This window comes from Moschus berezovskii, chromosome 25 (genome assembly GCF_049115385.1).
Source record: "Moschus berezovskii isolate FMDL1 chromosome 25, NW_MosBer_1.0, whole genome shotgun sequence".
NCBI lineage: Eukaryota > Metazoa > Chordata > Mammalia > Artiodactyla > Moschidae > Moschus > Moschus berezovskii.
In genome coordinates, this window is record NC_142484.1 from 1,199,158 (window position 1) to 1,222,044 (window position 22,887).

General features: G+C 61.1%; 2 protein-coding genes across 6 annotated transcripts in view; one reads left to right on the forward strand and one right to left on the reverse strand.

Annotated features, from left to right (window-relative positions):
* Positions 1 to 260: 260 nt before the first annotated feature.
* On the reverse strand, positions 261 to 14,687 carry DUSP8 (dual specificity phosphatase 8). 3 transcript variants are annotated; one of them, XM_055415205.2, is made up of 7 exons: positions 14,559 to 14,687; positions 7,965 to 8,302; positions 6,469 to 6,607; positions 2,731 to 2,897; positions 2,024 to 2,183; positions 1,776 to 1,899; positions 261 to 1,473 (listed from the first exon to the last, which is right to left on the reverse strand). In XM_055415205.2, exons 2-7 carry the CDS (start codon positions 8,193 to 8,195, stop codon positions 420 to 422), a joined length of 1,875 nt encoding a protein of 624 aa, XP_055271180.1. In that variant the 5' UTR covers positions 8,196 to 8,302; positions 14,559 to 14,687; the 3' UTR covers positions 261 to 419. The 3 variants fall into 3 exon arrangements, with proteins under 3 accessions (XP_055271180.1, XP_055271177.1, XP_055271178.1); XM_055415202.2 differs by lacking the exon at positions 14,559 to 14,687 and adding an exon at positions 13,701 to 14,018; XM_055415203.2 differs by lacking the exon at positions 14,559 to 14,687 and adding an exon at positions 8,671 to 13,623.
* Positions 14,688 to 14,876: 189 nt separating this feature from the next.
* The window catches only part of LOC129548625 (uncharacterized), a 171,931-nt gene continuing 163,920 nt past the window's right edge, over positions 14,877 to 22,887 (forward strand). For 2 of the 3 annotated variants that reach the window (XR_016036406.1, XR_008684358.2), the window contains exon 1: positions 15,032 to 15,967. The gene's annotated coding sequence lies outside the window, so the exon portion shown is untranslated. Of the gene's footprint in view, positions 15,968 to 22,887 lie in introns of all 3 variants that reach the window. The other variant, XM_088832327.1, reaches the window with a different exon arrangement.

Consider the following 22,887-nt stretch of genomic DNA (forward strand, 5'->3'; position numbering starts at 1 on the left):
TCTGCGGCAAAGGTTATCCTTTTTTCCCCTTTTCTTACGTAAAAAGTGCACGAAAGCTCAGCAGCCTCTTTGCAATGGTCAGCAGTGTTTCCTGGGGGAGGGGGCGGGGGAACCCCAGGCCTGGCACCCCAGCTTGCAACTGAAGGTGGCCTCATATTGCTTAGAAACGTGGGTTTCAGTTTAAATACCAGACAGTAAAAATAGAGCTCCGAGGACCGCCCGCACTGTTGCCAAATCATTGCCAGAATGAACAGCTTAAATAAATAAAAAATTGAAATATTTACTTCTCGATAAAAATCGCAGTAAAACCATTTACCTTTCTTTGCATTATATATAATATATATTTATAGCGGGCCCAGCCGAGGGCAGCCGACGGCTCGGGGCGCCGCGTCCCCGCGGAGAGGCCGCTCCGGCCGCGGTCAGGACACCTCGATGACCTCCACGCTGCCCGAAAAGCTGGCCTGCTTGCCCAGCGCGGCCAGCTCCTCGCCGCGCGCGCGGCCCTCCACCATGCCCTCCTCGAACTCCATTTGGCAGCTCCGGCGCTTAAACTGCGTCTCGGGGGCTGGCTCGTCGGGCCAGCCGGTCCTCGCGTCCCGGGCCTCGGGCCTCGCCGCCTCCCGCCGCCGCAGATCGCCGCCTCCCGCGCCCGGCCCCCCGGCCCGGCCGAAGGGTGCGAACCGCGCGCCGCCCGTGCCCTGCGCGCCTTCGGGGCTGCAGCACCAAGGCCCGTCGGGGGAGGGCGTGCCGGGGGAGTCCAGCGGCGGCGCCCAGCCTCCGGCGCCGGCCGGCTGGCCAGGGCCGGGGAGCCCGGGCGCCGACAGGGCCGAGAGGCCATGCCGCGGAGTCTGCCGGGTGGCGTCGCCGAAGTTCAGGCCGAGGCCGTGCGCCGGGGAGCGCGCTGGGGAGCCAGCTGGGGGCCGGGGCCGACGGCGGAGCCGGGGGCGCGGCTCGGGCGCAGCGTCCGGGCTGTCCGGGCTTGGGGAGGGCAGGCCCAACGTGCCCCCGGACGGGCTGTCCAGTTTGCAGAGCTTGGGGGCCTCCCCAGGGTCCGGAGGCCCGGGGTCGTCGGGCCGCCGGCTCGGGGTGTAGGCCGACTTGATGTCCAGCGAGAAGGAGCGCTTGAGGCGGTTGGTGTCCTGGAGGCGGTCGGAGGAGAGGTGCAGGCCGCGGAGGCCCTGCTGCAGCGCGCTGGTGGCCGGGGCGGGGCCGGGGACCTCCGTACCCCCCGCCTGTGCAGCCTCCCTGGAGGCGGCGTTCGCAGCGCTCCCGGTGGCGGCACTCTCTGAGGTAGGTGGTGGCGGCGGCGGCGGCAGTGGGGCGGCAGGGCCCGGCAGGGGCTCCGGGGTCCCTGGGTGGGACGACCCGTCGCCTTGCAGGGCGGCCAGCAGCTTCAGGCTGCGCTCGTACTCCAGCAGCTGGCCCAGGAAATTGAAGTTGGGCGAGATGGACGGGCGCCGGTCCTTCACGAACCTGGGGGAGAGCCGCGGGATGCGGGCAGGGCTCCGGCCAGGCCAGGCAGCTCCCCAGGCTCGCCCCCGTCCCCAGTGCCCACGCGGGGGCACCCAGCCGCTGGGCAGACCCCAGGGGGTCAGGGCTGGGCTCAGGCCCCCTCCCCGGCCCAGAACGGTGGCTCCGCCGGCGAGCAGGTGGAGAGGGCAGGGCGAGCGGGCGGCAGGGCGGGGTGAGCAGGTGGAGAGGGCGGGGCAAGCGGGCGGCGGGGCGGGGCGATCAGGTGGAGAGGGCGGGGCGAGCGGGCGGAGGGGCGGGGCTACCTGTAGGCGTCGTCCGAGGACATCCCCATGGTCTTCATGATGTAGGCGATGGCGATGGTGGCAGAGCGGGAGATGCCGGCCAGACAGTGGACGATGACTTGGCAGCTGGACAACTTGGCTTTATCTGGGGGCAGGGGTCCACATGAGGGCTGGGGAAGCACAGCCCTTCCCTTCCCTCAGGTTTCTCCCGCCCCCGCCTTCCAGCCCTCCCAGGGCCTGGTCGAGAGAGAGGGTGCCGGCCACCTCACCGATGAACTCGATCGACTTGTCCAGCCAGGGCAGCAGCTTTTCACAGTAGTTGTCATTGATGGGAATGCGCAGAAAACGACTCTCGCAGATGAAGTCGGGCTTGGGGCAGGAGTTGCTGGCGTTGAGGACGTAGCTTATTCCGTTTTGGGTCATCAGATCCTGGGAGGGTAGGAAACACGGTGGAAGCGGGTGCAGCCGTCTGAAAACTGGGATGCCCTGGAGGCGGGGCCCGGCTCCTGGGGCCTTGGAATCTGGTTCCGGGAGGCCCCCCTCCTCACTGCAGAGCCTGCAAGCCCCTCGCTAGGTGGAGGGGTGGAGGGCCCGCTCCTGCAAGGCCCGCCCACAGCATGCTTCCTGCTCCCAGGAATTTTAAGGCTGTGCTGCCTGGGCGGTGGCTTTACCCTCTTTCCGCGTCACCATTTTTAAAACACGGGGTTCTTTCAGGGCTGGCCAGGGGCCCAAGTGACATCAGCAGTCTGGCATGTAGGCTGCAGAGCCAAAGGGGCAGGGAGCTGCCTCTCTGCCCAGCCCTGCCCCCGCCCTGCCCTGATTCTGCCCGGACCTCTGGGGCCCTCCTGCGCACCCAGCCTGTGAAGCCACAGGCGGGCTCAAACCCGGGCATATCTACCCGGACATCAATGGTCAGCTCCGCCCCCCCACGCACCCACCCAGACCAGCCCAGGAGCGGCTCTGGCTGCACACGCACCTTGTTCAGGACATCCTTCTGGGAGCCCAGGTAGAGGTGAGGCAGGATGCGGGTCAAGCCCACGCTGGGCACAGGGAGGCAGGGCTGGGAGAGGCTCATGGGAAGCAGGGTAGCAGGCTTGCCCTCGCAGAGGCCAGGGAAGCAGGAGGAGAATGTGGCAAAGCCCCCTGTGGGTGGATGGATGAGACGCGTGTCAGGGGGTGGGCCGGCAGGGGAAGGAGAGCCGCCCACCCAGCCTCCCCCTGCCCAGACCCCCAACCCAGTCTGCTGGCAAGCCCCGGGCTAGAGCACCTGGTCTCCGTGCTGGTCCTGGAGGGCGCCAGGCTGGCACACTCCCATCACCCGCCCCTAAGCCTACATCCCTCCTCATGCCAATCAGGGGCTGGCCTCCCTCAGGACGCTGCTATGATGCCCATAAAAGTGGAGGCTGCACAAATGATCAGCCAGCACACAGCACGCACAGCGCCCAGGCACAGGCGGGTCCAGAGGCCACAGGGGTCTTCACGCCGTGGCGTGGGGCCAGGCTGGGCCTGCCCGCCTCTCCGGCAGGGCGGATGCAATCCCTCCAGTTGGCCAGGAGCCCTGGGCCAGGCTTGGATGCCAGGACAGAGAGGCAAGGTCTTCTGAGGGCCACTCCCCCCGCCGCCCCAGGCATGACATCACTCTCTGGAGCTGGCACAGCACACGGGGGCATGTGTGCTCGGGTTACGGCTCCATTCCACCAGCAGGGGACGATGGAGGAGCAGAGAAGGGAGGGCTGGGGACTGGGGCACACGGGCCACACGCTGTACACATGGCCGGTGTGTGTCCTGCGTCCTTGCCCGTGCGTGCGCGCTGGACTGCACGTGGGCAGAAGGAGCCCCTCCGCCGGTCAGGAAGAGGCTAAGGGGGACCCACGGGCACACGTCTGACTCAGCGAGTGACCTCGGGCGTTGGCGTCCTAGTCCTGCCTGCCCCAGACACTGTGCTGCGGTCCATGGAAGTGGATAAGCAAACAACCAGGCCACAGCCCACTGTGTCCCCAGGAGGCGGCAGTGGGGCGAGGCAGGGCCGCAGATGCAGCTGGTGCCAGACCTGGCTGATTCCTGAGGACAGAGATGCCTGGTGAAGACCTCGCTCTTCACCCCTGACCCAGCTCAGCGAAACCAGAGTGCCTGCCTCGTGCACTCCCGGGGCCCCTAATCAAGGCTGGACTTTGGGGGACCACGACCTCCAGGCTAGGGGCATGGAGGTATCAGCCTTGGAGGGGAGCCTGCTGGCTGGACAGGGCCCAGCTTACTGTCCAGAGCCAGGGATCCCTGGCTGCTGGGACTGGGGGACAGTGCCCGTGGGGGAGGGGCGGGGCCTGCACCATCCCTCTGAAGACCCTTCTCTGCCAGTTCCTTTGCTCTGCTCTCTCAGCAGCAAAGCCAGGCAAGTGTGTGGGGTAGAGAATTCCACCAGACACCCCCTCTTTCTAAGGAGAGCCTCTAGGAGGGCCAGAGATCTGCCAGCCTTTGCTGCAATTCCTAGAACCCCCAAGAATGCCCTCCAGGCAGAGTCAGGCAGCTTGGAGTGCTCCCTGTAGACTCCAGTCCTCCCATGATTTTGGGACACCCCAGGGCCTGGGAATGGGTGACATGGGAGGGGCAGCCTCTGTGCCAGCCGCCCTGGACCCTCTGTCCCCCACTCCCCCCGGCACAGCCCTCTCAGGACCTGGGGAGGTGCCCAGACCTCCTAATGCTCTCCAGGGCACCCTCCTTCGGTAGAGTATCCTCTTTCCTTTCCACGCCTTGCAGGTCTGGGAAAAACGTGTGTCCCGGGAGGCACTCTCGGCCCCACCTGCCTCTCTCACTGCTCTCCAGAGCAGATGCGGCTCGGCCCGGATTGGGGGGCGCGCCCCGGAGACCCCCACTGCCCGCCGCAGTCCCAGTCCCGGGCTGAGGCGGCACCTGCCCTCCGCGCAGGGCCCGAAAGCGCCGCAGTCTCCGGCTGGATCCGAGGGTGGCGCACAGGGGCTGGGCGGCCCTCAGCGACCACACCGGCCGCATTCCGCACACCCCTTAAAGCGCCAGGCACGCGTTCCCATCCCCGCCGGGCGTTGTAGCCAGCAGCCGTGCGGGAGGGGCGCTCGGGACTCCCGAGCGGCCGCTTCCACCGCCCGCTCCGGCAAAGCGCCCTGCCTTCTCCCTGCCCTCCGCCCACCCACGGAGGGGTCTGTCCTTCCCGCGAGCATCTGCCCAGCCCGCTCCGTATGCCTAGCTCGCTGGGCCGACGGCCTGCCTCTAACCCTTCGGCCCTGCCCTTCTCCAGGGTTTGGGTGGGCGCTGCCCCAAGCCTAGTCCCTCCTCACAGGGTCAAGACTGCTCCCTGGCTTGCTCCTCAGAGAAACGGGGGAACCCTCTAACCCTGGGGCGGGGCACGGCCAGGTTGCAGGGGATTTCCCACCGAGCCCACTGGGGACAGACCAGTAAGGGCCCTGGCCGGCCCGGGGTAAGGGGGGCGCCGCTCCAGGACACTGTCCTCAGACATCAGGGAGGGCCTCTGGTGTCACTTGTAGTAAAGGCACACATGCGTGTGCGCACACACACACACACAGGGGCTGCCCGGGAGACTTCGTCAGACCGGGACACCTGTGACGCCCCCACCGCTCGGCCCACACAGCCTCAGGGCATAGCAGCTGTGTCAGCTCTGCAGCTCTGTGGCTTCTGGTTCCCAGAGCTCACACACGCACACATACACACTCACTCACACACACACATACCCCATCCACACATGGAGAGCACAGCACACACTCACGGGACCCCTCCTCTGAGGGGTCTGCCCGGAGCCCCGGCCCCCGCAGCTGCAGGAGCCCTCTGTAGCCCCTCTCCTCACAGGAGGGCTGGCCTGGCGCCCCCGACGCCCGCCATGCTCAGGAGGTGCTCGGGGAGGGCGTCAGAATGAAGAGCAGCACGCCAGCCGCCGTGTGACGGTGGGGGTGATACTGGTGTGGGCCCTCTCCCCACCCCCTCCTGCTGTAGCCCAGGGCACCCAGGCAGGGAGACAGGGGGCAGGCCCTGGGCTACCTGGGGAGGGGGCTGGCCAGCCTGATCTGGGGAAATGGAAGCCCTGTGGGGACCTCCACCGGCCGGGCAGATAGCAGTGGTGATCAAGCAGGCGGTTGCTAGGCTCCCTGTGCCAGCTGGAGCATTCAGAGGACCCCCCAGTGGGGGATCAATTCTGGCTCAGACTGGGGTTTCCCCAGGGTGAGGCCTATGCCTCCTTCCTCAGACCGCGTGTGTGTGTGTGTGTGTGTGTGCTCCATTCCACCAGCAGGGGACGATGGAGGAGCAGAGAAGGGAGGGCTGGGGACTGGGGCACACGGGCCACACCCTGTACACATGGCCGGTGTGTGTCCTGCGTTTGGGGTAGCTTCCAAGGCACACCAGGTCTTTGCCCAGATTCCCCCCATCTCCTCTGCCTCAGGCCTATGTCGGGGTTTCCCGCTGTCCATGTTTCACCTGCTAGTGGTGGGCCTGGGCCCACGCTGGAGGGGGGACCTGAGGTGTGGGGGCCTGGGGGAGGGCGTCAGAGGAGTCCGTGAGAACTCAGAGCTCCCGAGCTTCGCCCCCACTGGGCCCCCACTGCCCCAGCAGATGCTGGGCTCTGGCTTAGAGAGGAGAGCAGAGGCTGATCTGGAACGTGACCCTTTGGACAGCAGCCCCCCCCGCCCCCCGCCCTGCCGCCAGCTGGGGAGAGAGGCCCTCAGGAAGGCACCTGTGAGGATGGCCACACTGTCGAAGCAGCCGTCAAGCTTGCTGAGCAGGATGGACAGGAAGCTGTCCGCGGCCAGCACGCTGGCGTCCCGGGTGCTCTGGTCATAGACCACCACGTCCTGAGGCTCCGCGGCCTCCACCTGGGCAGAGGGCAGAGGTCAGGGGGGCCGGGCACCCACGTCACCGCATCCCCTGGCACCTCCGCTGCTGCTGGTCAGGCGGTGGAAAGGGGGGACTGTCCCTGCGGAGCAGGGAGGGTCGGGGGACACACCCCCAAGGCAGCCATGCTCCCATGTGCGGTTAACAGACACTGGGGGCCCAGCCCCTGAGGAGGAGATGCGGGGCAGGTGTGAGTTCCCGGGAGGCGCATGTGGGCGCCCTGATCTCCGGGGCACAGGGAGGCCTGGCTGGCTCCCAGGGAGGCCAAGGGCCCCAGGAGGCACATGTCAGGGATTCTGAAGGCTGGGTGGGGGGGAGCTCTGGGTCTGGGGTCTCCTTCCGTCCCTGGCCAGTGATGGGGCCACCGGGGGCTGCAGCAGGCCCTCCTTGCCCCCAGCCAGCCCAGCGGCAGCCGTGGGAAGCTGGGGCCCATTGGCCTTCCCCTCTCCGCTGCCAGCCGAGGGCCCAGATGTGAGCCGCTGGGCTTGGAGCAGCTGGTGGCCCGCCCCCAGCACACTCAGCCCTTAAGCCCGCTGAGCTGCCAGCCCTGGGCCGATGATGTCACCGACAGCCAATGGGAGAGCATTCTGGCCCAGTGCTTGCTGGGGGTTATTCATCACCGGATTCCCCTCACTGGAGGCCGCAGGGGACTCCCGTCTGGCTCCTCTCACATCCCAGCTCTGCCCCAAGCAGGGCCAGTGACCAAGAACCCTCCCTGAGCCTCTGGGCTCCCTGGCAAGCCAAACCTCCCCCATGCGGGCTTCCCAGGTCACAGTGAATGTGGGCTCGATGCCCCTGGGGAACAGAGGCAACTGTTGACCGCAGGTGACCAGAGACGGTCTTGCGGGCCTCAGAGAGAATTCCTGGTCCTCAGGACTCCAGTGGGGAAAGACCAGGGTCTGGATGCCCCTGTGCCTGTGTAAGCCTCCCAGCTGGTCCTAATTCTGAGTCCTCAGGGCGGTCAGAATGGGCCTGGCTGCCTCCCCCTCACTGCCCGTCCATCTCCCATGTCCCCCGCCTCCATCCATGGCCTGTGCGCGGCCACACCACATGGCTGGGCCCTGCATGGAGGCCTCCGTGTGGAGCTGAGTGGTGACCCGGGTGGGGTCAGTGAATCTGCGGGGAGGGTGGGAAGCCAGTAGGAGGGTGTTGAGTCTGTTGGCAGAGGGTCGCCCTGGGGAGGAGCGCTCTTGTAGGCCTAAGGTGGAGAGGGACACTGCCTACCAATGGCTCAGAATCTGAGCTCGAGGAGCACAGTGCAGCTTCAGGGGCAGAAAAAGGGAAGGCTGCCCCAGGCCTGGCTCCCAGAGGAGCTGGAGAGACGGGCAGGCCACGTACCTGGCTGCGGGCGGCAGGCTGGATCAGCTCCGCGATGGTCACCTTGCCCTGCTGTAGCCGCCGCTTCACCAGCTTGGAGCAGCAGATGTTGACGGAGCTGAGTACGTGCCAGCTGTTGTACTCCACAAAGGAGCGGCTATCGATGACCAGCGGCCCCCCAGGCCCACCCCGCAGCAGGCTGGCCAGCCTCTTGGCGTCCATCACCTTCCGTGGGAGCCGGTCCCCGGCCATGGCGTGGCAGTGGGCGGTGGGGAGGGCCAACCCCGGGAGTGGGCAGGGGCAGCTCCAATGGCCTGGACGTGGCCTAGGGTTTGGAGTGCCCGGGCATGGTGCCAGACCTGCAGGGAGAGGCGGACGGTCAGCGGTGCCGCGGGTCCCCGGGCCTCGGAGGGGCTGATGAGGGGACTGGTCCGAGGGCAGCAGCGCATCTGGGGCTGACACGTGCCCATGGGGAGGGCTCTCGCTCCCTCTGGCTCCTTTGTGGAGGTTGGGCTCCCTAAGCCCACTGCTCTCTCGTTGGGGTCTGTGACCCTGGGAAGGGTGCTCGCGAGGGGCTGGTCCCGTCCTGAGCCCTCCAGGTCATAGTGCCAGCCTCTCAGCAGGACGTGGCAAGGCAAGTGGGGACCACAGAAGGCAGGGCCACGGGATTCAGGCAGGACGAGGCCCGAGGATCCCTCTCCCGGGCCTGGGACCCCCGCACGCTCACCCCTTCCAGAGCATCCCCTTCTGACCCCGCGTCGCCTGTCCTGTCTCGGCGACGCAGGTCTCTCCCTGCCCGCCCCTTTCTGGCCGGCATGGCCCGCTGGCTCCGTAAGCCGATCATCCGGATGCGGTGGAGGGCGGGGTGCTGACCGGGCCTGGAGCTCCGTGCCCTAGTTCTGCGGGCCAGGGTCCAGGCACACAGGGGGCCAGCCTCCTCCTCCTGCAGGGCTGGGTCACACGCTTGTGGAATGGGGGAGGCAGTACGACAGGGCACCGCAGACTCAACAGTGCCCTGGGGTTGAGGAGGCCCTTTGGGGGCCTGGTGGGTCCGAGGATTGTGGAGCAGTGGGGGGCACCCGAGGACAGTGTCCGCGGTGAGTGTGGGTGGCTGTGTGCAGGACCCTTGGGCTCGGGGTGCCTGGAGGAAGTAGGAGGCGGGCGGGACATGAGGCTCCAGAGTCTGGGCGGAAAGCCCCTCTGATTTGGTGCCAAGCCTCTGCCACCACTGGCCCACCTGCCAGAACTGGCCTTTCTCAACGCCCCCCTCCCAGGCCTTACACCCATGGAGGCATGCATCTTCAGGATGACGAGTTAGCTCGAAAGCTGGGGAAACTGAGGCTCAGGGGAGGGGTGGGATCAACCCAAGGTCACATCAAGGACAATGGACAGAACCGGGCCCATGGCTGCCCTGTTCACCTGGGGTCTTTCCTCTGCCGGCTTGGGGGCAGGGAGGCTGGGAGACACAATCCCCCGCAGGGCCAGCAAGGGAACTCCCTCGGTGAGCCCCCAGCCGGCAGCCACAGAGGGTGCTGGGGTGCGGCGCTTGGGGACATGCCTCACCTTTCAGGCAGCACTGACAGCCCCCGTCTCTGTGCCAGCCCTTGGGGTGAGCTCCCAGGTTGGCGAGGGGATGCCAGAGGTCGCAGAGGACTAGGTGCGAGGCAGGTGGGGACTGGCCCGCCTGGCATGGGCAGCCCAGGGCTGGGCCACGGGAACTGGTGCCAAGAGAGGCCCTGGACAGTGTTGGGGCCTTGGGGTCCTGCTCACAGATGCTGTTCCTCAGGCGCTCGGGCACCTTGATGGTGGGGGCAGGGCCTGGGGTGCAGACGGGGCCCTGCCCTCCTGAGGGCCACGGCAAGGCAGTGGGTCTGCCTGCTGAGGGGCCCTGCCTGCTCTGAGGCCTCTGTCCACGTGCCCAGGGGTCCCCAACTCAACTCCTGGTCGAGCGGTTTTGAGAGGCTTTTCCGAGTTCTCGCCTGACTCCCGTCAAGGCTGGGACAGGCCCCGCCTCCAGGCCCCCCCACCCCGACCCACCTGGGCAGAGCCTCCCACCACGGGATGTGGGACCTGCATCCAGTCCAGAGGCCCAGACCCCGACAAGGAGGCTGTGGAGTGGGGACACCACGGGCAGAGAGTCTTCCCTCGGGGGGAGGCGGGGGGGGCAAGGAGGCCTTTGATGCCCCTGCAGCCCCTGTCCTCCGGTCCTTACATGACCGGAGGAGCGTGGAGGGGTGCCCACTGCACGGAGGGGAAAGGAGGCTGGCGGAGGGGCAGGGAGGCGAGGCCAGAGACCCACGGAGGAGGGCAGGGCAGGGGCTGGAGGGGTGGGCGGCTGGCTTGTGGGCCCACCTGGTACCGGTCCCCACCCCCGGCTCCCGAGGAGCCTCAGGCTTGGCCCTATTAACTACCGTAGTATTGTTATTTGCAGCTGAGGGGGACTCTTTAGCAAGCTGGCACCTCCATTGTTGCCATGGCAACAGCAGGGGTGCCAGGCAACCGTTGCTCCTGCGGCAGCAGGCGGAGCTGCAGAGCCAGGTCTGCTCCTCAGGTCTGCTCCTCGGGGGCTCCCCGCGCCTGCCCTCAGGTGTCCAGCAGCTGGGCGGGACCACCCCCACCCCCACCTGCCCACCCGGTCCTAACCCTCCGGTCACCTCTGGCATGCACAGGTTCCCTCTCCCATCCCAGGAAGCCCTGCCCTTCTTGGGCGGGACCCCCTGCACCGTGCTGGCCCCCCCAGGGTGGGCACCTGGCCCCCAGGCCCTCCTTGGACAGACCCCTCACCTCCCCAGCTGCAACACTCAGACCACGGCGCAGAGCTGGGCAGAGCAGGGAGGGGTGGAGATGCTGCAATCGGCCAGGCGGGCGCCGAGGAAATGGACATGGAAGGGGCTTGGGCCTCCCCGCTTTTAAGGACCCCCTGCAGGCTCAGCCGAGACCCCTCCCCTGGGCAGGGAGCACCCAGAGCCCAGGTCAGCTGGGAGCCTGGGTCAGCCCCACCAGAGGTTGGCAGCCGGGGAGACAGCGGGTCCCAGGCCAGAAGCAGGAGGAGCCCCGCCCCTCCCCGCCTAGGCCTGGGAGGCCACAGGCACCGCCTCCCCGCTTTCCTGGGAGAGGCCGGGTACCCCGCGCTACCTGGCCCTCATGTGGAATACCGGCTGGACACAGCCCTCTGCACGCTGGCCACGCTCAGGGCACTCACCCTGTTCCCACGATCCACCCCGGCCCCGTGTGCTGTGACGCACATGGCAGTGTGTGCCCACGTTCATGTGGCCGCTGAACACGTGTCCTCACCTTCTGCCTGAGATCCCAGCATGCCCCAGCCCCAGATGCAGACACAGCCTCTCCTCACCGGCTCCCATGGCCTCCGAGAGGGACATCCGTGTCCCTCCGCACGTGTGCGACCAGAAAACTCCCAACTAGGGGCATCCTCACCACGGCACTTTGTGCTGAGCATCGGGGGGATGTGGGACCCCCAGAGACAGGTGGCCAGAGAGCGTGGCCACCACTCAGCGTGGCTCCAGCCTGGCGGAGCCCAGTCACAAAGGCAGGCCTCAGGCAGAGCTGACGGCGGACAGACCTCGGGTGCTGGGTGTCTGGCTCATCCTGACCCTGGGGCAGGCTTGGAGGCAGAAACTGCTACCGTCTGGAATGCAGGAGAGAGGGTGGCAGGGGGTGACTTCTCACAGGCAGGGGCCCACGCGCTCACCAGGTCTGCTCTCTGCACTGCCGCCCGGCTCTCTGAGACGACTGGCACAGGACCCAAGCTTCGTCCACTCTGTCCTGGCTGCTCTTGGCAAGGCCAGGCAGAGCCAGCCTGACCTGGGGAAGCTATGGACTTGGGAGACAGTGGGCTGGGGCTCTACCCTCAGTGCCCAGGGGCTGGGGCTGGACTGGGACCGAGGGCTTGGCACAGGGGTCCTCGGGGGGGCAGGCTCAGGACGCACGAGTCCCAGCTCCTCTGCTCCTGCCCGGCTGGTTTTAGCCCCCGATCTGCAGGGCTTCTTACTGGGCGCCCTCCCCCATGCCACCCCCTGGGCCAGCACCTACGGGTCACCGTCTGGGGGTTCAGGTAGAGGGGACCTCCACCTGTAAGCTCTGACAGTCACAGCCCGAGTCTCATCACTCTTGCTGTGGGCTCGCCCCTTCCTCTCCTCTCCCTGGGAGCTGCACATCTAGAGGACAGGCAGACAACCTCTGCTTCCTCCACGCCCGGCCCACAGCCCCCTGAGCTCTCTGTCTGGTTGCAGCTTCTGGGCCTCAAGGTCAGCCTCAGCCTAGAGGAGAGGTGATGCTGGGAAGGGTCCTGGTGCAGAAAGGGGCTTCAAACCTCTTTCTGCATCTCTGTGCCTGGAACCTGTCCTTTCCAGAGGCAGCCTCTGGGACCCAGGAAGCTTTCTGAGGACAGCAGGGGACTAGAACCTGCCTAGCAACTCCCCCAGGGCCCTAGGCTGACTACAGCAGGAGGTATTTCAGTTAGACTTCAGGATGAACTCCCAGTCCCTGGTCACATGACCTGGCCATCTTTGGCGGATGCTTATCAACCATCTGAGGAGCAAATGCCAGGGACACCTGCCCTCCTGGGGCAGGACAGGGGTGCTGGATGCTACCCATGTTCCCTGGGCTGCTGTGGGAGCAAGAAGGACTCAGGGAGATGCTGGGAACGGACAGTCCCTCAGACCTCCACAGACCCCCAGGAGCAGCGGGCACAAGGCAGGAAGAACCCCCCTCCCCTTCACCAAGCTGCACAAGAAAACTGCAGAGCGCACACTCCATCCGCCACCTTTCTCCTCCATCCTGCGGAGGCCGCCCACCCCCTCCCCATCGCTGCGGTGGCCCCAATGCTCCCCCTCGCGAAGTCAGCACATTTTTTGCAGCAGGAAATTAGAAGGTAAATTCTCCCAGAAGGGATGACCTCGTGCGGACTGGGCCCATTTCTGCCCCTTCCCCTCCAGGCCAGACTATTACATACCCCTCACCCCAAGGTGGGCGCACAGGCTGAAGGAGGCTGGTTGCACTCAGCCTGGCAGTGCCAGCCCCTCCCCCAGCACCCGCCGCGTCTGCAGCAGGCTGGCGGCTGGCCTTTATTCCGCAGAGGCCAGCTGAGCTCCCTGAGGTGGGGGTGCCCATCGCAGCCTGGCAAGACAGAGGAGAAGGCCAGACTCGGAGCGAACCTCTCTTGAGGCTGCCACCCGCCAAACGCCCTCAGCTCCTACGGCCCAGGCGGCCGCATCTCCGCGCCCGGCCCTGGAAAGGACGGTCCTCTCCAATTCTGGTCCCTGTGGGGGGGGCGCTTTTCGGGGGGCACATGGGGCTCGGAGAGATTCACGCTCGATATTAATGGTCGTCCTCGTCCTTAATTCATACCCCTCCCCCACCAAAATAAGAAAGAATCGCGCGTAGAAAGGCGGCGAATTGGTGGCCGGGTGTGTGCCGGTCCGGGGTCCCCGGGGCCCCGCGGGAGGCGGGGGCACGACTTCTCGGTCGGGTCCGCGGCGCTCCTGAGGGCCGGTGGGGGCCGCTCACCTCCAGGCCGCCTCCTCTTCCCCGTGCCCGCCCCGCAGCCCCCCGAGCGCCCCCGATGCAGCACCCACCCGGACGAGCCGGGCGCTCGGGCCGCGCGCCGGTGAGCCCCCAGCCCCCCGGCGCCTCGCGCGTCGCCCCCAGGCCGCCAGCGCCCCGCGTGGCTCCCCGCGGCCCCGCCGGCGCCCCGCGCGCACCCCGGAGCCCCGCGCGCCCCGCCGGCGCCCCGCTCACCTCGGTCTCGCTCGCCTCAGGGCGGCACCCGGGACCCGCGCTGCGCTCAGCGCGCCCGCTCCGCCGCGCAGCCCATGGGCCCGGCGGGGGCCCGCGCAGCCGGGGCCGGGGGAGCGCGCGGGGCGCCGCCGTCGCCGCCGCCGCGGGGAGCGCTCGCACGGGCCCGAGCGCGCGCACTGCGGGCGGGCTCGCGCGCATCCCAGCCCGCGGCTCGGCGGGCGCGGCCGGGGCTGCTCCGGCTCGGGCTCGGGCGCGGGGTCCGGCGTCCGGCGGGGCGGGGGGCGGGGGCCGCGAAGCCGGCTTGGCCGCCGCGCTCGGCCGCGAGTGACAGGCCCGGGGCGGAGGGCGGGGCCGCCGGCGGGGATGAGGTCATGCCGAGCGAAAAAAGCCCCTGACGTCACCTGCAGCCAATCAGCGCACGCGGCTCGGGGGCAGGTGACGTCAGCCAGCGCCCCGGCTCCGGGTGCAGATTAGAGGCGGCGGCCGTGGGGGGCGGGGGCCGGGCTCCGCGCCGTCGCCCGGCGCCCTCTGCCCTCGCCTCTCGCCCAGGCCCCGGCTCTTAAAGGGGCCGCGCGGCCTCCGATCCCGCGACTGGAACCCCACCTCCAGGAAGCCCTCCGGGCCCCAGCGCTCCGCCCCACCCGGAGACCCCCAGTCTCATCTTACAGCCGCGGAGGGTCCAGTCGTCTCGGTCCGGAGCGCGAGCGTTCTCTCTCCGCCGGCCTGGCAGAAGCTGCCCCCCACGCCACCCCACCGCCGGCAGTCTTTGTTCGTGCGGGGCCTGCCGCGGGCAGCGGCTTCTCTAGCCCGGGGCGGGCACGAGCGTACCCCGCGAGCCCGGCCCAGGCGGCGCTTTACCTTAGACATCCGCGCGTCCCCTCTCCAGGAGCCCTGGTGGTGGGAGCCTGGGTCTGCATTTTACGGGGTGGGGGGTGGAGTGGGAAGCTCAGTCGCGAGAAGGTGTGCCTCTGGTCACACATCTGAACTCTGGTGGGAGGTGGCGGCCCCCTGGGCAGCACTGTACCCCCAGCCCCACTGATGACCTCCAGCCTTTGTCGCTTCCAGTTAGAAGTCCCGCCCAAGCGGCGCTCTTGGGACCCGCCCTCGCAGGGTGCCCCCAGCCCGGTAAAGGCAGTTGAGGGTCCGCCCCAGCCGACCGCTGTTGGAACATAAGCCCTCAGCCGCTTGGACGCTGGTTGTCCAGAGCGGGAGCAAACATAGGTAATTACACCTCGGGCGGTGTCTGGCGGAAACACCCCGGAGCCGGGAGGGGAGCGTCTGGGAGGCCACCCCAGGATGGACGGACAGCGACTGGAGGCCACGGAGGCGCAGGGACCCCCGAAGGCTGAGAAGACCTCGGCCTTCCGCCTGCGCGGGGCAGCCGCGGGGGGCGGGGCATGTTTCGGGCATCAGTGTTGCGCCAGGTGTGTACTGAGCACCTGTGCCAGGCCCTGGGGGCCTCGCTCTGAGGAAGGGGAGAAAGACTTCTGCCCAGGGGGCCAAGGAGCCCTGGGAGCTTTTGAAGGTGATAATTTTTTTTTGGTGGGGGGGTGTTGTGACCAGACGACCCAAACATCCTTAACCCCCGTCCCCAGGGCTGCCCAGTGGAGAGTGAGGGCGGGGCTTCCTCTAGCCCGTGGGGGCATCTCAGGGCTCGGAGAGGCTTTGGGCCCCGGAGAGCGCAGCTCCTTCGCCTGGAGGGAGGGATCTGAGAGGCGCCCTTAGCCGCGGCTGTTTGAATGAAGGGTCACAAAAATCCTTGCAGGAGACTGCTTTCTATACTCTCCTGGGACAGGTGGGCACCCGAGACCCCAGAGCTGTGAGTGCAGCTGGGGAAGGTTGTGATGGCCAGGGCCCCCGCTGGGCCCTCTTTTCCCCACTCAATTCTCCTGACCTCTAGCCTCAGAGCTTTGTCCACAGTAGGTGCCTAGTAAGTGCTTTGGGCCTCTCCCTTGCTAGTTTGAGCACTCAGGTGTGAGTTATTTGGGCGTTTGTGTGTGTGTGTGTGTGTGTGTGGAGCAGAGTGTGTTCTTGGCTCTGAGCCAGCACTTAGGATAACAAACATCTTGGAGTGGGGGTGGGGTGGGGCTGTCCCGGAAGGAAGCAGGGCTAACTCCAAGTCTATTTGGGGCTGGGGCTGGGTTGAGATCCTTCCTCTTTCCCTGCCCGAGGTGGACCCAAAGGAGGAAGGTGTTGCTGAGTAGAGAAGCCCTGGCTGGAGATGGAACCTGAACTCAGCGAGATGCCCAGCCCAGTTGCATGGCCAGGTCAGGTCCGGATAAAGTGTAGGGTGTGGCGGGGAGCTTGTTGCATTTGGGCTCATTCCATGTCTGAAAAGTGGGGGAGGCTTGCTCCTGGGAGAGGGTGGGAAGATTCAGGCTGAGCCCCCCAGCTGGTCAGGTGGCCTGAGCCCATATCTGAGGCCCTTGGGGAAGCATGGACAGAACCCAAAGGGCCTGGGACCCTCAGGAGTGGAGGACAGGGGAACTGTCAGTTGGGCTAGGAGGACTCCCCGCTCTCTTGCTCCCTGGGCCAGACCCAGGTTGAGCCCAGTGGAGAGGGCAAGGGAGGACCGTCCAAGTGGCTCCTCTTGTGCCCAGCCCAGGCGTGGTCAGCGCCTGCATGTGGCCAAGGGCGGCTCCTGGCTCTGTCCTTGAGCAGGCGGCAGTAAGCTGAGGGGAGGGGTGCTGTCCTTGTGCCCCCTCGGGGAGGGAGGCGGTGGTGTGCAGTTTCCCTGGGTGTGTCTGGCTGGGGGAGCCTTATTTTATTTTTTGGCTGGACCTCGCTGCTTGCGGGATCTTAGTTGTCGCCACTAGGGATTGAACCCGCGGCCTGGGTAGTGAAGGCAAATAGCCTTAATCGCTGGACCGCGGGGGAATTTCCAAGTTGAGGATTATTTTATCATCCAAGGAGTCATTTCTGTAAAACCTGGGGTTCTGCAAGGATGGTGCATTTGGGTAGGGCGGCACCCACTCTGGGGAGGACAGCGGCCTCCAAAGTCACCAGGATGCTTGTCAGCATTCTTGGGTTCTCTGCAACTAGGGGCGAGACTACCTTCCCCCCAGGCACCACCCGCGGAGGGCCAGAGGTCTAGGTGCGTTGCCTGGTGGGTGGCCCTTGTCGCTCACGCCCCCAGACCCCGCAGGCTCAGGGAGGGGCGGCCGGCATCTCGGCCGGCGCTCCGCTTTGGCGGGGCAGGAGCGGCTTGGGAAGCTGGCTGCGGGCTGAAGGGACGCCTCGCATGGGTTTCAGCTCCCCCGCTGGCCCTCGGGACGGGGCGGCAGTACCAGGCGGTCAGTGTCCAAGTCGGGCAGGTGATCGCGGCCGTGCCAGCCCGCACGTGCAGATGCCGCCTCGGGGTCCCCAGGGTGGAGCAGAGTCCTGAGAGGGCCCCGGGAGGCGCCGTGGCAGCTCGGGGGCGGGTCGAGCCGGTCCGGCCGGGCGCGCTCACAGCCCGCCGCCCCCGAGGGACCCGCGCCCGCGGCCGGCAGGTGCGAGCGCGGTCGGTGCGGCCCGTGCGCTCCCCCTGCCGGCCGCCCTGAAAGCCGCCTTCGGCGCCAAAGGAGACGGAGCTCAGTAGTTGCTGCTGACCCGTCAGGGTTTCAGCGGATGACACACAGTAAACCTGTCCCCGTGGCGTTACGTTTCCCACAACCTTTTTAAGTCCAGGTATAGTTAGTACGACGCCCATCTCAGGTGTTCCAACAGCGGCTTTTGGCAGCTGCGCTGACCGCCCGGAACTAGTCCTAAAAATCCCGGGGCGACCCTGCCCAGCCCCCCCTCACTTTCGGACCCATCCGGTCAGTGCTGCTGCTCTTGAATTTCGTACACGCGGGAGCAAGCGGTGTGCATTCTTTTGTGTCTGGCTTTTTTTTTTTTTCACGCAACAAAGTTCTTCCGCGGCTCGTCGCTTCCCCACTTCCCACCGCCTGGTGGGAACTGTGTGCGCGGGTGCTTCAGCCAACTCTCCGTTTTCACGCACTGGGTTCTTTGAGACCGTGGCTATTAAAAGCCACGCAGCAAAGCGGCCTCCGCCTGTGTGCTGTTTGTTTGGCTGTGCTGGTTCTTGGGTGGCTGCGTGGGTCTTCCTCTAGTTGCAGCGAGCCGGGGCAGCTCTCCGGTTGCAGCGTGCGGGCGTCTTGCTGCGGTGGCTTCTCTTGTTGCGGAGCACGGACTCTAGGTGCTGCGGCGTCAGCGGCTGCATCTTGAAGGCCCAGTGGCTGTGGAGCACGCAGGGGCTCAGTTGCTGTTGGGCATGGGAAATCTCCCCGGACCAGGGACTGAACCTGTGTCCCCTGCATTGGCGGGGGATTCCGAACCCCTGGACCACCAGAGAAGTGCCTTCTGTATGCTTTTAATCTCAGATTGCTCACAGTTCAGGCTGTCTTCTTTCCTAGCACGTCATGACATTTTTGTGGTATACTAATAAATACAGAGAATGGTATAACAAACACCTAGCTGTGGGACCCAGATGTGTCAACCTTTTCTCCCGTTTTGCTTCAGGTTGTAACACCACAGTGCGGACCCCAGTGGGCTCTCTGAACCTCTCCCACCCCTCTGTCCAGAGGCAGCTGCCACTCCAGATGGCCAGTGTCCTCCTGGGTCTGTTTTGTCACTTTGCTGCATGTTTAAGTCCCAAGTACACCACATAGTATTATCTGTGTGCTGTGAAATATTTTTGTCTAGCATCGTGGTAATTGCCCTCCTGCGGTTTCCTTTCTTCTCCCATTGCCGTCTTTTCATCTTTGTTGATGCAGGCAAGCCTGGTCCATCACCCAGGCTCTTGTGCAGGTTTCCACTGATGAACACATTTCCTCTGCTGCTTGTTTTCCTACGAGCAGTGCTGCCAGGAATATTTTAGTAGGTATCTCCTAGCGCCAGGTAACATAGTCATCCAGACCAGCTGTGTCAGCGTTGCTGGCAAGTCTGTTAGAAACACAGACTCTTGCCGTGTAGGGTCTGAGGGTTAGAAGGTGAACACGTCTGGGTGTCCATTATTCTGTCTCCCACAGTTGGCATGATATCTTCCTTAAGTATCTGGAGGTATTCACTCTTTTTTTTTTTTTTAAAAGTGTTTTATTTATTTGGCTGTGCTGGATTGTAGTTGTGGCATGTGGGATCTAGTTCCCTGACCAAGGATCATACCCAGGCCCCCTGCATTGAAGTGCAGAGTCTTAGCCACTGGACCATCAGGGAAGTCCCTGAAGATATTCACTCCTGAAGACACTGGCCTTCTGCTTTCCTCCTGGGAAGGTTTTCAGTTACAGATTCAATTACTTTAGCAGATATAGGACCATTCACACTTTATTTCTTATCTCAGTTGTGATATAGTTGTGTTTTTCAGGACTTTGCTTATTTCATCTAAAATTTGAAATTGTTCATGTAATTTATTCTTGTACTAGTTATATTTTTATTGTGTGCAGGATATGTAGTGAGGTCACCTTTTCATTTCTGTTGTTTGTAATGTATCTTTTCGTCTGCTTTTGGATCAGTATTGATGGTGGTTTGTAAATTTTGTTAATCTTTATGAAGAGCAAACACTTGACTATGTTAATTTTCTCTGTTTTACATCTGATTTCAATTTCATTGATTTGTGCTCTCTTTTAATATTTATTTTATTTTATTACTTTTATTATTTTCTTTCTTTTTCAGATTCAATCTACTTTTCCTTTTCCAGTTTCTTGAAAGTTTAGATAGTTGATTTTTACTTTCTCTCCTTTTCTAACACGTGTTTTGACATATAGATTTTTCTTTGTTGTTCAGTAGCTAAGTCATGTCCAACTCTTTGCAGCCCCATGGACTGCAGTATGCCAGGCTCCCCTGTCCATCACCACCTCCCGGAGCTGGTCAAAGCCAAGTCCATTGAGTCGGTGATGCCATCCAACCGTCTCATCCTCTGTTGCCGCCTTCTGCTCCTGCCCTCAATCTTTCCCAGCATCAGGGTCTTTTCCAGTGAGTTGGCTCTTCTTATCAGGGGGCCAAAGCATTGGGGTTCAGCATCAGTCCTTCCAGTGAATATTCAGGGTTGATTTCCTTTAAGCACTGCTTTAGCTGTATCCAGGAGATTTTGATGTCATATTTACATTATAAGGCTGTCCAAAATATCTTCTAATTTCCACTGTGATTTCTTAGGCTTATGGGTTATTTTGAAATCTATGCCTTAATTTTCAGACATTTGGGGATTTGAAAACAGATATCTTTCTTTTACTATGTGTCAAAGACATACTCCGTGTGTCTGTCAAAGCATATACTCTGTATTATTTCAATATATGTCAGTGAAGTCAAGTTGGCTAACCGCATTCAGCTCTCCTAACTCCCGACTGATTTATCTCCTTGTTCTATCAGTTACTGAGATATTGCAATAAAAGTGAAAATTCTCAGTTCTATTTGTGGATTTGTATTTTCCTTCTTTTAGTTTTGTCAACATTTGCTTTATATATTTTGAAGCTTTGTTATTTGGTTAACAGAAATTTAGGATTGTTTACTTTTTTGGTCTCGTTGAATCTTTTAGCATCATGAAATGTTCTTTGTTCTCTCTGGTAAGAGTTTTGTCTTAAAGTCTACCTTGTCTGATAATAATATAGCTACACTAATTTTCTATAAAATCAGTGTTTGCATGATATATCCTTTTCCCATTTTTCTCTTTCTACCTTTCTGGGTCCCATTACTGAAAGCGTGTCTTTTGTAAATAGTATGCGTTTGAAAATTCTGTTAATTTTCCGGTCTGACCTTTGACTTTTATTGGAGTATTTAGATTATTTGCATTGACTGTAATTGCTGATATTGTTGGGTTTAACTGCTGTTTTTATTTTCTATTTCTTTCATCTCTTCTTTCTTTCTTTAGTCCTTTTTCTTGCCTTTTTTTGAATTCACCAAATTTTAAAAATTCAGTTTATCTCTTCTATTAGCTTTTGAGTTATATGTTCATGTGTTATTCTTTAATGATTATTCTGGAGATTAAATTTTACATTCTTGAAGTCTCATGACTTCCTGAACAGGGAAAGAACTTCACAACTCTTTAATTCCATTTATCCTTCTACATTTTATTTCTGCAAATGTTAAAAATCATACAGGATGTTAGTGTATTGTTTAAAAGAGTTAATTTTTTGTGCTTACCAATATTTTTACACTTGCCACCACCCTTTACGCCGCCACCCTTTACACCGCCACCCTTTACGCTGCCATCCATCCTTTACTCAATTCCTGACCCTCCATACTCCCATATGGAGTTATTGTTCTTCAGCTCGAAGAACTTTAGTATTTCTGTGTTGTAGGTCTTTCAGTGATATCATCTTTCAGCTGAAAACAACTCTACTCCACTCACATTTTGGAGGATATTTTCATTAGGTATAAAACTCCAGGCTGGGAGGTTTTTCCTCTCAGCTCTGTAAAGTGTCATCCCATTATCTCCTGGATCCCATCATTTCTGTTTAAAAGTCAACTATCATTTTTATGATTGTTCCTTCAAAGATACTGTGTCCTTCTCCTGTTGCTTTTACTATTTTCTCTGTGTTTATTTTTTAATATTTATTTTCATTTATTTGGCTGTACCAGGTCTTATTGCCACCAGCTCTGCTGGTGTTTCTTTCCTGGTATAGTTCCTCCTTCTGGGTTATACCTGATGACCAGCCCTCACCCACAACTGGCTAATCACCTGAAGGAAGAAAACACAGCGATCTGTGGACATGAGTTTGAGTGAACTCCGGGAGTTGGTGATGGACAGGGAGGCCTGGCGTGCTGTGATTCATGGGGTCGCAGAGAGTTGGACACGAATGAGCAACTGAACTGAACTGAACTGAATCCAGTTTATCTGAGATGAGGTTTCCTTCTCTGGAATTTATTTAATCTGGACCTCATTGCTTCCACAATTCTCTGATGTCATATATATATTAATATATATATCCCACTTAAAAATATAAATGAATAAATTGTGGTAAAACACATAAGATTTACTAATGTCTTTTTAAGTATTTTAATTTTAATTTTATATTAGAGTATAGTTGATTTGTGTTTGTGTTGGCGCTCAGTCATGTCTGACTCTTTGTGACCCCTTGGACTGTAGCCCACCAGGCTCCTCTGTCCATGGAATTCTCCAGGCAAGAATCCTGGAGTGGATTGCCATTTCCTTCTCCATAGCTGATTTACAGTGCTGTGTTAATTTTAGGTGAACAGCAAAGTGATTCAGTTATACATATACATGTATGCATTCTTTTTCAGATTCTTTTCCGGTATAGATGATTACAGAGTATTGATTAGAGTTCCCTGTGCTTTGCAGTGAGTCCTTGTTAATTATCTATTTTGTATATAGCAGTGTATATATGTTAATCCCAACTCCTAATTTATCCCTTCCCCAGTCTTTTCCCTTTGGTAACCATACATCATACATTTGCTTTCAAAGTCTGTGAGTCTATTTCTGTTTTGTAAATAAGTATCATTTTGGGGGCTCCTACATATAAGTGACACCATATGTTTGTCTTTCACTTAGCATGATAATCTGCAGGTCCATCCATGTTGCTATGAACGGCGTGATTCCGTTCTTCTTTTATGGCTGAATAATACTCCATTGTAAGTATGTACTGCAATGGAGTATTGTATATATGTACCATGGGCTTCCCAGGTGGCGCTACTGGTAAAGAACCCTCCTGCCAAGGCAGGAGACATAGAAATGTGGGTTTGATCCCTGGGTCAGGAGGATCCCCTGAGAAGAGCGTGGCAGCCCACTCCAGTATTCTCGCCTGGAGAATCCCATGGCCAGAGGAGCCCGGCGGGCTGCAGCCCATAGTCCACAGAGGTGGGCATGAGTGAGGCGACAGCCTAGCGAATGTATGCCACGTCTTTCTCCATTCCTCTGCTGGTGGACATTTAGGTTGCTTCCATGTCGTGGCTGTTGTGAATATTGCTACTGTGAACACTGGGGTGTGTGTTTCTCTTTGAATTGTGGTTTTCTCAAAGCATATGCTCAGTAGTGGGATTGCTGGGTTGCGTGGTAGTTCTATTTCTGGTGTTTGAAGGAGCTTCCATTCTGCTCTCCATGATGAGTGTATAAAATTTACTGATGTCTTTTGACTTACGGGTTTTGCAATTAATTTGGCCTTTTCCAGTTGCCAAAATGGGACTGTGGGCCTTCCATAAATGTTATATCCCCCCTGGAAGCAGAAGCTTTGCTCTCTTGGTTTTTACACACCAT

Bases quoted from the DNA above. Each gene is read 5' to 3' on its own strand.
- DUSP8 (XM_055415205.2), bottom strand. From the start codon at position 8,195: ATGGCCGGGGACCGGCTCCCACGGAAGGTGATGGACGCCAAGAGGCTG. The intron at 2,184-2,730 runs GTGCGTGTGCAG...CTACCCTCCCAG, and splicing joins AGAAGGATGTCCTGAACAAG to GATCTGATGACCCAAAACGG. The intron at 1,900-2,023 runs GTGAGGTGGCCG...CCCTGCCCCCAG, and splicing joins CAAGTCGATCGAGTTCATCG to ATAAAGCCAAGTTGTCCAGC.